The following is a 16,985-nucleotide window of genomic DNA, read 5'->3' on the forward strand; positions in this document are numbered from 1 at the left end:
ACAGCCTGCAAAAATAACAAGCTTGATCATATCAGAAAGTTAAGGAACAGTGCAATTTGCTATATTCACATCATGATTACCTCCAAACTGTGTCAACACACGGTCATGCAATTTTTAACAGCAGACAATGAGAATGCTTCTGAAATCTATCGTCAAATGCAAAATGCATATGATATGGAGTATATGAAACACAGATCGGTATTCCGATGATGTAGGGATTTTCATAGTGGAAGCAGCAGTACTGAGGGCAGGCCACGACCTGGTCCATATGGTAATCACCTAGGAAGCAGTTTTAGATGTAGACATAAAAATGAATCAGTGAATCACCACTTGAGAAATAGTGGAGGAAATGTCTATAAGCATATGAAGTGTGTATTTGATACTTCACCAAGTGCTATTGTCGTTATTCACTCCAAATCCACGAACCTGTTCGTAAAAAATAAATGTAACAATACTAAAAATGTATATTTTGTATCTCACAATATTGCATATAGCATATTTATTCTTTTATTTCTACCCCTTGTGGATTTTATTCCCTAGTTTTCCAGCATATGATTTAGAATCTTCTGATTTATGGGAACAATGTGAAATATAAGCACAAATAAGAAAGTCTTTTGTGTAAGTTAAAAGAATATGATTCAATAAGGCCTTTGAAACAGGTCCGTGACACTTAGCTGATGGGACTCTTAACCGACACCAGTTAGCCGACAGGACATTTAGCCGACATGAACACTCAGCCGACACGGACACTTAGCCGACAGGACATTTAGCCGACACGGACACTTAGCCGACAGGTTTAGGACTTAGCTGACACGGACAGTTAGCCGACGGAACATTTAGATGACAAGGACGCTTAGCCGAAAGGACATTTGGCCGACACAGAGAGTTAGCTGTCAGGACATTTAGCTACGAGACACTTAACTGTCAAGACATTTAGTCAACAGGATACAGTGACGTTTAACAGGTACATACCTAATAATTATTTTAACTTACGGTAAAAGTATAGTTTAGGGTACCCCTTGACGAAACTTGGCGGTACATGGATACCGATTTTGTGCAACGCTTTGACTCATTATTTTGGCTTGCAAAGCCAAAATAACAAGACAAACAATTGCACAAACTCGGTATCCATGTACACATCAACTTATTTTCACTTGAAAAAAAAAACCCTGAATCACACAAAAATGGCATTGCGCACTCCTTTGACTTTATCCATGTACACGTCGACCTATTTTCACTTTAAAAAAATCCCCGAATTGCACAAAAATGGCATTGCACACTCTTTTAACTTTATCCATGTACACATCGACCTATTTTCACTTAAAAAAGAATGCCAGAATTGCACAAACTTGCATTGCACACTCCCTTTACTTTGTCCATGTACACATCGACGTATTTTCACTTAAAAAGTCAAAGGAGCACCAAAGTCTACAATATAGGCAAACAAAAAATACATAATCTCAATAAAATACATTTTAAACCAAAAAATAAAATAACATAAAAAAGGAAAAACATGTTATACATTTAAGCACTACCAAAAGCAAATATTCACTTACCATGATTTTCGAGTTCGCTTCGTACACCCAGAGCCACGTAAAAATCAAAATATCAACCATACTCAAATGACTTTTTTCAAACCAGGTACTCTTTCTGATCGAACGCTTCACATAGTGACCATCTGAACCTTTCTTCCTACAAACCCATTCAAATCCATCTAAACGGTTTTAACACACACCACAAAAACGCTTACAAAACATCCCATGATTCAAAATTTCCCAGAATCATGCACCTGATTACGTCACAATAGGGTTTCCATAACATTCAACTACTCAGGCTACCATAAATGAAACAACAACTTGGTGATAAATTCAACAACAACTTTGCCATAATACAAGAGGTACCTTAAAGTCTACTCTACCCAAACTTACTATCAATTACAAAATTTCTTGACCTCTCCATAAGTTCAATATTTAAGTTATTTTTTCACCTATCAGTAAAATTCATTTTTCGATTCTTATATATCTCATATGTGCTTTTAATTACTCTACTGTGTTAATTTAGCATTGTTTGATATGTATCGTGCTCTTTGGTGTATATTGGCCAAACTGAAAAAGCGCTGAAATTTTCTCGTCAGAAACTATGAATTAAATTTCGAAAGGAAAAAAAAAAATTAGCTAAGTACGAAGGTTACTTAATTACATTTGGGATCTTCAAAAATTATTCATAAAGCTTCTTCATTTAATTTATTGGGTTCTTTTGAAAACTTTCACATCATTAATAATTTTTCTTGTTTACTTAACGATATTAATTTTCCAATCTCGCTCTTCCAAATGCTTTCAAATTTCTAATACCTTTACGTTTCATTGCTATTTTACTCAATACATCATGTTACATTCTTTTCCTTACAAAATTGTTTTGCTCCTCCCACAAATAAAATTTCCATGCCGTCATGAAAAATCTAAATAATGCAATAAAAATTACTGTTATTCTTGAATTATACTTTTTATAGAAACATATGGTGGTGAAGGGTTAGTTTCGAAATATATATTATTTTGTTATTAGAAACAATTAAAAAAAAGTTCATTAAGACAAGCAAAGGTATTAATTATTGACCTCTGTAATGGGCTGTTCATGCCACCATACTTGAGATAAAAATTCTGTAACATTTTATTGATCACGCCTCTCTCTTAAAATACTTAGGTTAATGTTTATAGCACTAAACTGGTGCATTATGTTTAATTTAGAAGTAAAATATTCTTTAAGGTTTTATTTCATTCATAACTCAATTCTATTCTCAAAAACTACATTCATATATTGAAAACGTTGCTGATATGAAATTCTGGACATTGGAAAATCCCCGAAGAGAAATCGGAGGATTCTGCAGAAGGAGAAGCACCAAGCAGGGCAGAGCAAAGTGAGACATCCTGAAAAGTCACCGTAATGTGGTGCCATCTATCAAAGCTAGATTTAACTAGATCAGTCATGCAACTAGATAATATTATGTACTCTGTTTTGAAAGTCCCGATGTGTAATTTTCAATATAATATGTTATATTGTTTCATGTTATTCTCATAAAATGTAACTTTCTCAATATCTATTAAAAATGTATACATTTTCATTTTACTTTTCATTAACCTTTTTTTTTTCTCTTTCATTCCTTATCTTTCACGTTTTTGTTGTAGCTACATGGTAATAGAGAAATTTTTGGTGCCCATTTTCCTGAATGCATTTATAAAGTTCTAGCCTAAAAAGGCAATTTTTATTGGAAGAGACTAGTTATATATAAGCAAAATGGTCACTCTATTTCTGTTAGGCCCAGCGGTAAAGTCATCGAACACTGGCAGTTTGTTCTGAATTTCAAATCCGGCGAACGGACAGGCTACATTTGTGTTTTCATGGTTTTCTCCCTGAGTAACATGTATATGAGCCAGTTTTCCTTAGAAAGTCATCCACAAAGACATTCCTCCCATTATGCATATAGCCACTTGGCTTACGTAATTACATAAACCAAACCTACTTCTGGAATCAGGCCACGAGGTACGAATTCCCGTGCTGGAGTACTATCCCAGATTAATAAGTATGCGATGCCTAACCTGTAATTGTAGTAATCTGTAATAAATATGTGATGCCTAACCTGTAATTGTATAGGGTGTAAATAGCATTTTAAATAAAAAAAGTTTTTCCAGTGTGACGAGGAGTAGGGCGAATCACTCTACTTCCTCACAGGGAAAGGAAATTTCATTAGTGGGAGAAGAGAAACGAATTCATACGAGAACGAAAGTAGTGTGATGTGTTGAGCAAAGTAGTAATAAAATGTGAAAGTATTAGGAATTTAAATACATTGGGAAGAGCGAGACTCATTGTCGGCTTAATGTCATGTCGGCTAAGTGTTGTGTCGGCTAAGTGTTCGTGTCGGCTAAGCGTCCATGTCGGCTAACTGTCCCTGTTGGCTAAGTGTCCGTGTCGGCTAACTGTCCCTGTAGGCTAAATGTCTTGTCGGCTAACTGATGTCGGTTAAGTGTCCGCGACTGCTTTGAAATGCATAAGAAAGGGCTGCCTGGCAGGTATAAGCGGTTAGTGACTCTTACTACTGTAGCACTGGGTCAGAGTTCAAATCCCATAGAAGACAGGGTTGTAACTTTCTATCCCTTCTTAGGAGGTAACGATGACCACCTATTAGGTGCTTCCACTCCAGAAATAGTAGAGGAAATGTCTACAAGCATAGGAAGTGTGCACAAAATACTGTGTGAAAGGTTGCGATACCGGAAGGTTTGTGTACAGTGGGTGCCAAAACATTTGACACAGGAGAAGAAGATTCATCGCATGTCTGTTTCCATGCAACACCTTATGCCGTACCACAAAACAGGGAACGAATTCCTTTCAAGGATCATTGCTGATGATGAAATATGGTGCCATCACTTTGATCCAACCACCAAAAGCATGAGTATGGAAATGGCAACATTTTTCGTCCTCATGCCGAAAGAAAGCTCACACATGTACTAGAGCTGGTAAAGTCATGTTAGCGAGCTTCGTTGACGTCGATGGCCCACTTCTGTTTGAATGGCTACCTATGGGCACGACTGTAACTGCTACTACATACTGTGCCCCATTACAGAAACTGAGACAGAATGTCAAGAACCACTGACGTGGCATGCTGTCACGCGGAGTTATATTCTTGCATGACAATGCTCTTCCTCACGTGACTGTAGAGTGCCAAACATTGTTATAGCAATTCTGCTGGGAGGTACTCAAACATTCCCATTTTAGCCTGGACCTCTTGCCATGTGACTACCACATCTTTGGTCCACTCAAAACACCTCTGAAAGGACGGCGATTTACCGACGATAAAGAGGTCCATTGAAAATTGGTTTCACAACTAACCCTGGAGCTTCTTCAACGACGGTATTCATTGTCTCATTCACTGCTGGGACACTCGTTTCAACCTACAAGATGACTTTGTTCAGCCTATCTGTTACATCTGTATTACTTCTTTCTTTTGTATACTAATTTATTTTATATCATTAAATTATTTCTTAAATCGACTGTAGTGCCATTTTCATTTGAATGACCTGCATATATCAACTGAAATTCTTTGGAATCAATAAAGTATAATTTTAGCCTAGTTTAATAGCGTCTGCTATACGTTATTGGCTATGTATCATAACAGTCGTGACAAAGGACAAGTTGTTCCACTAAATTCTGTCTTCCTTCTATTGCACACAGAGACAATTAACCCTGAATTGCATTACTTATTTATTATACTTATTTCTCTTTCTGGCAAATGCTTAAGGCTTATCTGAATCCAGAAAAAAGAAATTTCTACATATATTTAAGACTTATCGAGGGCCAGCGCTAGATATCTTAAGGCCTGATGCAGTCTCTCCAGATCCCAAATTCTGCTACCAAGTGCCTCCCTGAGTTCTAAATTTTTGGCATCCCTAAATTTTGTTCCTAGTGCTTTCCTTAAATTATAAATACTTCATCATCCCTTTAGTTTGTTGCTCGGTGTTTGTCTAAATTCCAAAAATGTTGCCTTCCCTAAATTTTGCTGCCTGGTGCGGCCATACAAGCTTTGGCGGCAGTTCTGGGTTAATGTGAATAACAAATCAGTTATTCTTAATTCAAATAGCATTATATGTAATCTTTTCGCCTATGAGTATCATTAACAAAAATCTATTTTTAGCATATGAAAAGAAATTTTTCCTCGTCAACATTTCTTAGCGCATTTAACTTGAATAATAATCACCAAGCGTAATGCCAACAGAAAGGGCTACCATACTCTTTGTTACTCAATTACTAATATAAAAAAAATTGTTTAGGCATCACTGCCTGTGTGTGTGTGAGTATGGCAAAGCCTCGAGGGCTATCTGCCGAAGAGGAGGGATGCCTTCGTGGAGGACTTTCTAAGGGAAACTGGCTCGTATACACGTTACACATGAGGAAAACCACGAAAACGGCCATGCAGCCAGCCCGTTCGCGGGATTCGAACCTCGGACCGAACTACCAGTGTTCAGCGACTTTACCGCTCGCTGGTGGGCCCTCACATCACTGCCTGAGCCATTATTCAAGTTGTCATGTGTTAATAAACATGCAGTGAGGAAAGCAAAATATAATAAACACTGTTCATCAGCTTGGTGTCAGGGATATAAAACATTAGTAGGTGTAAAATCTGCAATGTTTATGCAGAATGTTTCAGTTTGAGATGTATGCCAAGTGGATATGCAGCTAAGCCAAATTATTGATCACACAAATTTATGCTAAAATGATTGTATCTTCAATAACAAATTTTATTTAGTGCCAAAGAGAAATTAAGAATCGGGACTCTCCACATGTTTTATTATGGGGGGGGGGGTATTAAATGTGCATACGTAAAGCATAACACTCCCAAAAAAAATCTTTAAAAAACTATTAAAAAATAGTTGCTGGTGGCTTTGACATCTGGATTTCAGATCATTCCGGATATTGTATGTCCAAATTTCAGACTGCACTGTATCATATACCATTATATTAGCAAAAGGGAGTACAATGTTTTATCACAAAATTTAAGCAATTGTAATAAGCAGTAAATAATAGAAAAACAATGATTCATATATAAGCTAAAACGTTTTTAAAATGCAGAAGAAAAATTAAAATAAAATTCAAAATCTCGATCCACTGAAACATGAGTCTTACTTTAAAAAAAGTGGTTTAACAGTTTTAACTACGTAATTTATACTTTACAATAAAGTTTTATTTATAATAAACAGTACAAACTCACATTTGTTTATATCTATACTAAAATGTAACAATACAATGAAGATAAAATTCAAATTGTTGCACATATTTCAACCACGTGCTCAATCACATATAATGTACTTATGTCTAATGACAGTTACTTTCATTGTGATTTATGTTTAAATCTAAATCTGTATTATTCAATTTAGAAAGTTTATTAAATCTTATGAAAAAGTCATAAAAATTAATCTTACCTTTCCCAGTTACTCATCTTATGATTGTGACAGATAAACAATCTTAATAGCTCTTAGAAATTCTAAGAACCGATGGTAGAAAAATGAGCACACTTCCCCTACCACATATACTCGGACAGGTATGAATAAAATTCATCTTTCACCTGCCAAGTACCCTTCAAACTTTTTTTGATCGCATTCCACGTGCCCTCAATTAAATTCGTATGAGCACCTATCTCAAGATCCTTAAAAATAAGACTGATTTACATGAAAGTGCATGAATCCCTCATCACTGAGGCAATCATATGACTTGCAACAGTCTGAAATAATAATAGATCCCTGCAAAATATACATATATATTTTGGAATCTTCAACAGGCATTCTTTTGTTCGTTCTTCAACTACATGAAAAAATATTTACTCACTCAACATTCAATACCTCCAAATATCCATTTACCCTCCATGCACTTTCCACAATGATATTTTTATTTTCAAAACTTACTTTCACCAATTTCAACCACCCTCCAAGTACATCATTCTCTCGCAAGCACATCTACACACACCTCTCTACAAAACATCTTCCAGTCTACCACAATGCGGTCACTCACATGCAACACATCCATAATAAACTGATTCGTGTATTTCTGACCTCACAAAAGTGCTAGTTAAAGGATCAGACTCACAGCTATTCATCCCTTGGAAAACCAAGAGCCCTTTCTCACACTTCTTTTGATCTCGTGCTTGGAAGGAACGGACACACAATACCTCCATTCACACAAATCTGTCACATCTTTCCTTTCAGCTAATTTCATAGTATTTTTACACTTAGGAAATTCATACTTATTCGAAATCAAACCATAATTCATGCATCATCTTTCGCCCTTATCTTGCAACCGAATCAAATAAGCAAAATCCACACGTTCGACTCTTTTGACACCAGCCATTTTGCTCACACTATCCTTGAGAAGCATAGTAAAATGATGAATATTTAAAAAGCCTGGTTAAATACTATAAACTGTAATCTTAAACCCTAACCATTTTCATTACACCAAAAGAATGGGAGGTTGGCAGATTTGGCTTCACTTGGCAACTGGCCTGTAATCTCCAGTCTAGCCATTACAATCAAACTAACTAAACACTCTTCACACAAACACATTGAAAAATTTGCTACGATCAAACAATCTAAACTTGTTTCAAGCAAACATACAAAGTTGGACTATAGCCAGTTTGTCACATCTGCTCTAAATTGTAATTCTACAAGATAACGGTAAAATATATACCTTGCACCAACAAGTAGAAGATCACAAGATTCATGATGATACACAACATCCCGTCCAAATTTTGGAATTCTCGTTTTGTAGTATCCACCATACTGAGCATGAAATTCAACCGTACGATCACAAAGCAATAAAACTATCTAAAAAAATAATAATAATTTTTAATAAACAGTAATTATTTTAACATGTAATAGGTGAACAAAGCAGTAAATTAGAGCAGAGAAAATACTAAAAACATCAGTTACTTTGGAATAGTCGTCTGAAAGTAGCTCAAATTGAACAGCTTCAGCATCAAAACATCGCTCAAACTTCATAGATAAGTTATTTACATCGTAACATCTCACACGTGGTTTGTACACGCCAGTAGCTAAGATAAATTTCCCATCGCGTGAAATTTTTATCCCAGTACTGACACCAGGCATATCAAAATCCTGTATAAGTTCTATACGACGTCTTATGTCTACATCTTTCTTCTGTAGCATTCGTCTTTTCCTTTCTGAAAGCCATTCTGGAAGCGATTTGCCGTGACTAAGATTATAAATTTTAACATTATTTGAATTTGTTACCTGCATCTTTAACCAAAACAGAAAACATGCGGTCAGCACCACTCGCTACGCGACGTTAAATACAGACTTATTCCGAGCTTTTCCCCATGATAACAGTTCAGCTGCGCATGCGCAAAAATATAGGGTTACTTTAAATGTGTCATATTTGGCGCTTTATCGCAAAGAAAATAATTTCAATTATTTAGGAAAACGAGTAAGCATTGCCGAGAAAATGAATGATTCGTACTAAGTTTATATGTAGATTATATAATTTTCTTTTAATTAATGTTATTTATCCTCATCGTTAGACCCTTTAATCCAAAAAATTGTTTGAAAATTTCAGGCTGTTTATGTCAGAGGACATTAAATATCGTTTCGAAAAGAAAAATAGTGTAGAAAATTAACAAACTTTTGAAGATGCTTATGATTAGTTTATGGTTTATTCCTCATATAGTGATAAACTCGTATGAAAATAAAGTAAATAAAAAAAAAAAAAAAAAGAAAAAAAAGAATCGTTTACCTGAAAGAAAAAATTACTCATGTATTGAGTAGTAAACTTGGAAACCTTTTTTCAATCAAAATTTTATGTCAGTATGTATGTTACAGTAAACCAAACAGAAAATATAAACTACATTCAGGAAGTAAATATGCATGATTTGTATGTATAGATAATAAATCAAAATATATTATATACATTTTGTATACATACATTTCTGAACACTATACGTTTCTGAATGCAGTCAGAAACATGTTTATAGAAATCAGAGCACACCTCTGATTTCTATAAACACTAACATGCAGAACTCAAATACAATATTAACTTTCCTCAATAAGTTGAACTTTACATTATTAGAACTTTTTAAACACTCTGTTTAATTTCAGTTCATGAAAAACTATATTTTTCTGCACAATTAAGCTTATTTTGATTGTAGATAATTTTGTAGTTTACTTTTTTTTTTTCTGCAGATAAATTAATATAAGTAGCCACACATATTTCCATAAGATTTTATTCCTTATATATATATATTGCATAACATCTGAAAGTACCAAGAATGAGCCCTGTAAAGCAGAGTACTTTTTTAAAAATTTATAGTTTAAATTAAGGATTCCCAGCCTTTTTCTTCATTAAGCCTTTTATATTTTTCTCTATAATATATAGCATACAACATAATAACAATACAAATAATTGTGCATACATAGCTTAAAGATTATAGAACTAGACTAAAAATATGCATAAAAGATTTGGAGAAAAAAACTGTTTTTTTTTTTTTTTTTTTTTTTTTAGGTTTATGCTTTATTATTATTTGAATTCTTATTATTTTGAATTTTAGAGATATAAACAAGATGCAAAATAAACTTGCAAAAGATGCAAAATCACAGATTCTAATTGCCCCAAAATTCAATTTTAATAAATGTAATGGCTGCACTTGATGTATTGAAATATTTTTTTTTTTTTTTTTTTTTTTTTTTAATATTTGGCATAAAACTGCTTAATTCTTAAATCAGCTCATTTAGACATATTCAGCTAATTTCTTGTTTAGTGTAGAAAATTATTGACTTGACTAAAGCTTCTCTCCAGTAGGTAACAGGAAAAAAAATTCTATAATATTGGTTTGGTAACATCTTTAATTTTGGGATATTTCTCTCGGATGATTTATAAATTACCAAACTTAGTGCACTCATATGTTTTGAATATGACTTGATTTATTTGTATATAAGGTTTTATATCATTTAAAAATTAATTATATTTTTTTATTAATACTTTTTTTTTTACAGTCAGTGGGATTTTGATTGTGCTGATCAATTGTCATTGCATATTTGGATATTGAATCATTGACCATCATAGAGCCCCTTTAAAAATTCATCAACTCAAATGAGAAACCCTAGTCTAACTAATAAATATTATTTTAAAACATTTTTAATATTAGAATTCATTTTAAATTGCTAAAGGTTTTGCACAATATCTCTTCATAAACCATTTTTATAATACCCAGAGGCGTAGCTAGGTTTTTCAGCACCAAGGGACAGCTAAAGATCTTGCACCCCTTTCTGTGTGCCAAGAATGAAAAACATTTCATTCTAAAATTTCGTAACATCAGTTTGGCGCCCCTGGATGCTACACCCAGGGACAGATGCACCTCCTTGCCCCACCCTAGCTACACCACTGTAATAATCTTTTGGTAATTATTTTAAGATGAGATTAGATTGGAATATGATAAAGCGCTTTATATTTCTATTGAGAATAAAGGCATTTGTGGAAGACTTTTTAGGCAGAATGTAAAAAGGACAAAGTTGAGCCAGCCCATTTTTTTGCCAAAATATAATTAATGCTAAACCAATATTTCAAAACTTTAGCCATTCCACCATTTAAATTTATATCAGGAAATATTGCTAACAATAAAACTTAAAATAATTGCTCAAATTATTACACTTATCTCAGTATAATATGAAGAATGTATAATAAATTAAAAAATTTACAGGTTTGGATGTTGTATCCATCAAAGAATGAAACCAGTCTATAATGCTCATATGACAATACTAACTAATGCTTATATATTTTTAATTATATCCAAAAAGTACATTTTTCTATGGGATATCTATGAGGCAATATCAATGATGCATGGCACACTTAGATAAGGACTGAATTCAGTTTGGGCAATTCCTAGCATTAAAATTTGTGCCTTCTGGATTGATTTTCATTCCTGAATTATGTGTGATTGATTCTTAATCCTATAATTACTGAATGACCTCTGGCATTAAATTCAGAAGCCTGTGGTTTTTCTGTCGTTGAATTTTCTTTGAATCTTCAGTTCTAGTATGGGCAGAGACCTGTTGCAGTTACATGATTTCTTCAGTTAACATATGACATCAGATATTATTTTACCTCATAGGCTGCTTTAGAAATTATTATTATATATTTCCTCTTTTTTCCCAAAGCAGAATGTAAAATGGCATATTGAAGGAGAAGTTTTCATGATGTCTGCACGTACATAGTATGTATCTTACAGAACTCAAAACTGATTAGCCACAGGACATTAAAATTTTGTACAGTCAAAAGTCGTTAATTCGGACCTCAAAGCTACAAACTTTCTGCCCAAGCGTCGCGTTCATGCATGCGCGTAAGACTTTTACGGCTGCAAATATGCGTGTGCGCATGCGCGCAATACGTTTACGCTTGCCCATTGAATGTATAACGGATGGTATAAGCTAAGCTAAAATTATCTAATTCAGTTAATGTTGCAGATTGCACTGTTCCTGAATCTTCGAATTGGATCCGCCTTATTATTTTTTGCAGACTGTTAGAGCAATTTTATAAAAGTAAGCTTGAACTTTCGATTACGTCAAATAGAATTTCCGATATATATTTACTAATATATAAAGGATCTACAAAGCAAAAGTATGTTTCGAAGTTCATTAAACAAAAAGTGGAATTGCTACAAAAAATGGATATAGGCATATCCTTTGTTTATCTAAACTTTAACATTTGTTTATCTTTAACGCCGCGGCATGCAATGAATTGGAAGTTGATCTAACAGCACTATCTTTATCTTCAGGGCAGATGTTTTTATTTTATTTGGCTTATAATTCCTTACTAAATGCAGTATTTCATCTCGATGTACTCCGTCTTTGATATGATATAAATCAAATTCCTCGTCATTATAATTCGCTTCCGATAAAGAAGAAAGTGATACAGAGGTTATTGAAAACGAAAAAATTTCGATTGACAAATTAGTCGGTATTCTCGACACAGCAATTATGGGACTTTAACAGCGGAACTTTGCAACTGAAGAAGAAATTATGTCTGTTTATAGAATTAAAGAGAAAGTATTATCACATAAAACGAAGCAACTTAAACAACTTACATTGAAAGAAATGTTTAATAAAGTAAACAAATAAATATTAAGCTTTTTTTTTTTTTGTAAATTTTGATACCCTTTAGATCATAATTGTTCTTTATTTCATAAATTATGGTTTAATATTTTTAATTTTATAATTTCTGCATGCCATCTTACCAGATTTAAACTGATGATCTATAATCCAGAATTGCCGAAGTCCCAACGAGTCCGGATTAACGACATTTGACTGTATATAGGACTGCTATACATACAGTTGTGTTCCTTGCTTCTATTGCAATGAGCAAAACTGAATATGTATGTATATATGTATATACACATGCCTGTTTACCTGGCTTGAAAGTACTTCCCCAGCCTTTATATTTTGCAATCATTGGTCGTAGTCATGTACTTCTAACCACAGAAGTGTTTTAAATAAAATTTATTATGTCTTAGCAGTATTAAATTTAAAAAAATTAATCTTTGTCAACTAACGAAATCTTAATAATGTCTATGTAGTTAGTCTAACAATATTTAATGTCAGTTTACTGTTGTAAATATCCAATAATATTTAATATCAGTTTATTGTTGTAAATATCTAACAATATTTAGCATCAGTTTATTGTTGCAGCAAAAAAAGTACATAATTTAATACGCCATAGAAAGAAGTCATGTGGTATCCAAATCAGATTTTTTAAAATTTGGTGACTTAAATGGTATACCATCGCATTAGTAAATATGAATCTAGTAAGTGCTTACTTAGACATTACATGCACTAATGAGATTTCCATAACAATGAATTTACTAATTTTGGTGTAAATGTACAGAAGATACACACATATTATGTACATATAATAAATAAGAATGAGGAAATACCCTCTAGTCTGGATAGCATATGGTTTTCACAAAAACTGAAGTCATACTTCACGCTCTTGTTTTAAATATTTACGTTCTGGAAAATTTTAGGCAAATAAAATGTAAAAAATTTATTACATTTTTTATACTCTAAGACAAGATCTCTGAACTTGGTGATCCTACTTACTCAAGAAAATGCTTTTGCAACCCTGAATATATATAAATTAGGAATATGAATTAAAATATCTGGTGGTGATAAATCATACAAAAAAAAAGGGCTTCCATAATATAAGTAAATCTAATTTTACCATGTATTAAATACAAATATTCATATTAATGGGTTACAGCTGATTGAAAAGTAATTAAGGAGAAATAGAAAGCAATAATATTAAATTGTTTTGCAAAAATTCCTTCTGTTACGGAAAGCATAAAGTCCACAAAGAAAGGTGATCAGATTGTACATTTCGATAATATATATATTTACATTTCAAACGTTAATAAAATGGTTCAAAAATAATCTTAAAAATATGTCAATACCCTCTGTATTTTTACTTAACATCAAATTCAAGACAATGTTTATAAGATAGTCAATAAATTATATCTGTAAAAAATAAATAAAATAGAAGTTATTTGTGTGTAATACAGCCTTATTTTACATGATTTATTTGGTTTCTAAATTCTATAATTCATAGAACGTTTGCAGTGAAGTAAATGTCTTTCAAATATTAGTGATGAGATTTTAAATGCTTTATGTGCATTCCTCTTTATTTCATGATACATATTCAAGCAATACTCTGACTCAGCTCACACATACTGTAATATTTCTTAGCTGATGGTAACTACAGCAGTTATAACTGACAGTAGGGAATATAAACATTATCTTTTACATAATTCACAAAAGAAAAAAAAAAAAAAATCATTGGGCATTATGCTGGGAGAACTCTGCGGCGATCTTTAAATAGTGCTAAGTAATGTTGACCAATCCAACAATGTAATAAACCATCATTCAGGTAGATGGTTATCTCACTGTGTCAATAACATGCTGCCCAGATGCGATAGTGGTTAATGATGCTGATTGTCGTACCAAAGGGCCCAATTTCAAATCCCTGAAAAGGCATGAATGTTTGTATTCATCTTGAGTGCCCCTACATAGCAAGGATGCACTCAAAGTACATGGTGAACTGGTCTTGAGAGGCTGGCTCGTACTGCAACCTGGGATGATTTCCTTCAGAACTTAATTCGGGATGGAAACTTGACAGTTGGCAAGGCTCAGCAATACTTAATATGATTACTTGAATGCCAGCCTTGCTTCAACCTGTACTTGTGTCAATAAGGTGCTGACCAAACAGGCTAGTAGTTAGTGATGCTGACTGCCGTTACCAAAGGGCCCAGGTTCGAATCCTGGAGAAGGCATGGATGATTGTAAGCATAGTGTCTGTGTGGTAAGGGATCACTAAACACACAAAGCAAGCTAAAATCATCTCAAGAAGTTGGTGGTAGGGGATGAGGGGCAGGAGACCATCGGAATTCCATTTAGAGTGGAGTTTAGCAATCAGCAAGGCCCCATAATACCTACTTGAATGCAAAGGTGCCAGTCTTGCTTCAACCTGTATGAATAAGGTACAGCCTTATCTTACTTGAAAATGAATTATTTTTTTGAGGAAATAGCAATAATTGTGATAAATAGTAAAGTAAACTTTTTCACCTCAAACTACTGCAAGAAGCCATCAAAATAAATTACTAGTCCAAGCAGTTGATTCAATAAGCTACAGAATAGTCTTAAGTGATAAAAATACTGTACATATTTTTTATTAATACTACATATTAAGCTTTTGTGATAAGTTATGTATGGTATTAAATGAAGAAATCAAGACTAGAATCTCATGCACATTTCATATATTCAGTTTTTCAATATTTCTAGGGTACTGATAAAATTAAATTTATAATATTTGTCTAAGTTTCTGAAAGTACTGTGAACACAGAGAAAATTTTACAGTATATTAAATGAGGTGCATATATGAATTAAGCAGTTCAAATATTCACTTTTGGAATAATTTATTAATGAAATATTACAGATGATGTAATATATACAATAATATAATTAGATACTAATTATCATGACAAATGAAAACTGGCAACGCGTTCTGAAGAATAGTCTTGTATATATGCTGAAGAGAGCAGTCACTTGGTGAGGTATTGAGATCAGAGGCACATTTTATTAATCTCTTGAAAGTCATATTTAAACTTCAGTTGTTCCAGCTGAGGTCAAGGATATATGAACTGTTTTACAAAACGAGTACTTCTTAAATGCTTTTCTAGATCCGATTCTGTTTTTACATAAAACTTGCATATAGTTGTTCAGACCTAAAATATAAAGGGTGAAAAAGGAAGTATGTAAATAACTGATAGGAGCAGATAAGTAATAATTAAAGATACCTATAGATGTAATGCATAAAATTTCTAAAAATATTAATAAGGTATTTCATATTTAATCTCCCTATACACTATTTTCATAACGTGCCCATTAAAGTAATAAAAAAAAAGCAACAAAGATAAAAAATATATTTTAATATATATAGTGCATGGACTTTAAATCTAATAGTAAATTATTTGTACACTTAATTCTTTTAGAGGGCCAATGAATTCAAAATCAGATATATATTTTTAATGGATAAATTTATCCCAAAATGTACAATTTCACAATTTTAATACTTCTAATATAAAAAATTAAAGACAATTTTTCATATATAAAAATAAAATAGTTTGATTATAAATAAAGTAACTACTGTTCTAAATGCAACTTAAATCCAAAAATTTGCAGATGTAATCCTCATTCATAAATTTTATCAAACACATCCTTAAATTAAAATATTAAACATCTGAAATTTATCTAAATTAACCAATTTAGGTTCATAATCACTGAACATACATCAAAAGACCCAAGCATACATACTCAATAAGCATACATCAACATATATATTGACACAATAAAGTGTGTATTTAAAAATTAAATGAGCTTACATAAAACAAAATTCATCTACCTAGATTTACAACTATCAGAAAACAGCTACAATTGTTGACGAAAAACAGTGTACAGATTTATTCTTTATCAACCTTAGGTCGAAAACAATTGCGAACATCAATAAAAAGAAATTGAAAGCAAATGCATAAATTTACCATAAACAGAAGAAATTAAGTAAACGTACTGCCTTTTTCAATAAAATGTGTTGAGATAATTTTCAATTACCCCTGGAAGATTTCACAGATAGCCTTTTTCAAAATCGAACCTCCGTATTTTCTGGCGGGAAAATGAAACTCCTTTGGCGCAATCTATGGCGAAATTTCAGACAGGGGGAAGGCAAGGATCAAGTCTGTTATTAATGTGACCGCCACTCGCTATGCATCCAACAGATCTCTGGTAGAGAGTGCAATTGGATTGGTCCATATGCGAGCCATGTGATGCGCATTAATACTATTTCAATATCTGCGCACTGTGTCAAAAAGATCGCAAAGATATTTATTTATCTCT

The 16,985-nt window shown here is 32.9% G+C and overlaps 1 protein-coding gene and 1 long non-coding RNA gene across 3 annotated transcripts in view; both read right to left on the bottom strand.

Annotated features, from left to right (window-relative positions):
- The window catches only part of l(2)34Fd (nucleolar protein 10 lethal (2) 34Fd), a 75,870-nt gene extending 67,014 nt beyond the window's left edge, over nt 1-8,856 (bottom strand). The window contains exons 1-2 of the mRNA XM_085816145.1: nt 8,469-8,856; nt 8,227-8,363 (exon numbers count right to left, since the gene is read on the bottom strand). Coding sequence (XP_085672271.1) covers nt 8,227-8,363; nt 8,469-8,795 — 464 coding nt within the window. The 5' untranslated portion in view covers nt 8,796-8,856. The remainder of the gene's footprint in view (nt 1-8,226; nt 8,364-8,468) is intronic.
- A 6,638-nt stretch (nt 8,857-15,494) lies between these two features.
- LOC118196727 (uncharacterized) lies at nt 15,495-16,893 on the bottom strand. Of its 2 annotated transcripts, none has more exons than XR_015039435.1 (2): nt 16,663-16,893; nt 15,495-15,820 (listed from the first exon to the last, which is right to left on the bottom strand). It is a non-coding gene; the product is annotated as an uncharacterized LOC118196727 (long non-coding RNA). The 2 variants fall into 2 exon arrangements; XR_004759455.2 differs by having other exon boundaries at nt 16,634-16,893.
- Between the last annotated feature and the right edge of the window lie 92 nt (nt 16,894-16,985).

This window comes from Stegodyphus dumicola, chromosome 1 (genome assembly GCF_044657685.1).
Source record: "Stegodyphus dumicola isolate Sdum_Otavi_A_Nest chromosome 1, ASM4465768v1".
Classification (NCBI taxonomy): domain Eukaryota; kingdom Metazoa; phylum Arthropoda; class Arachnida; order Araneae; family Eresidae; genus Stegodyphus; species Stegodyphus dumicola.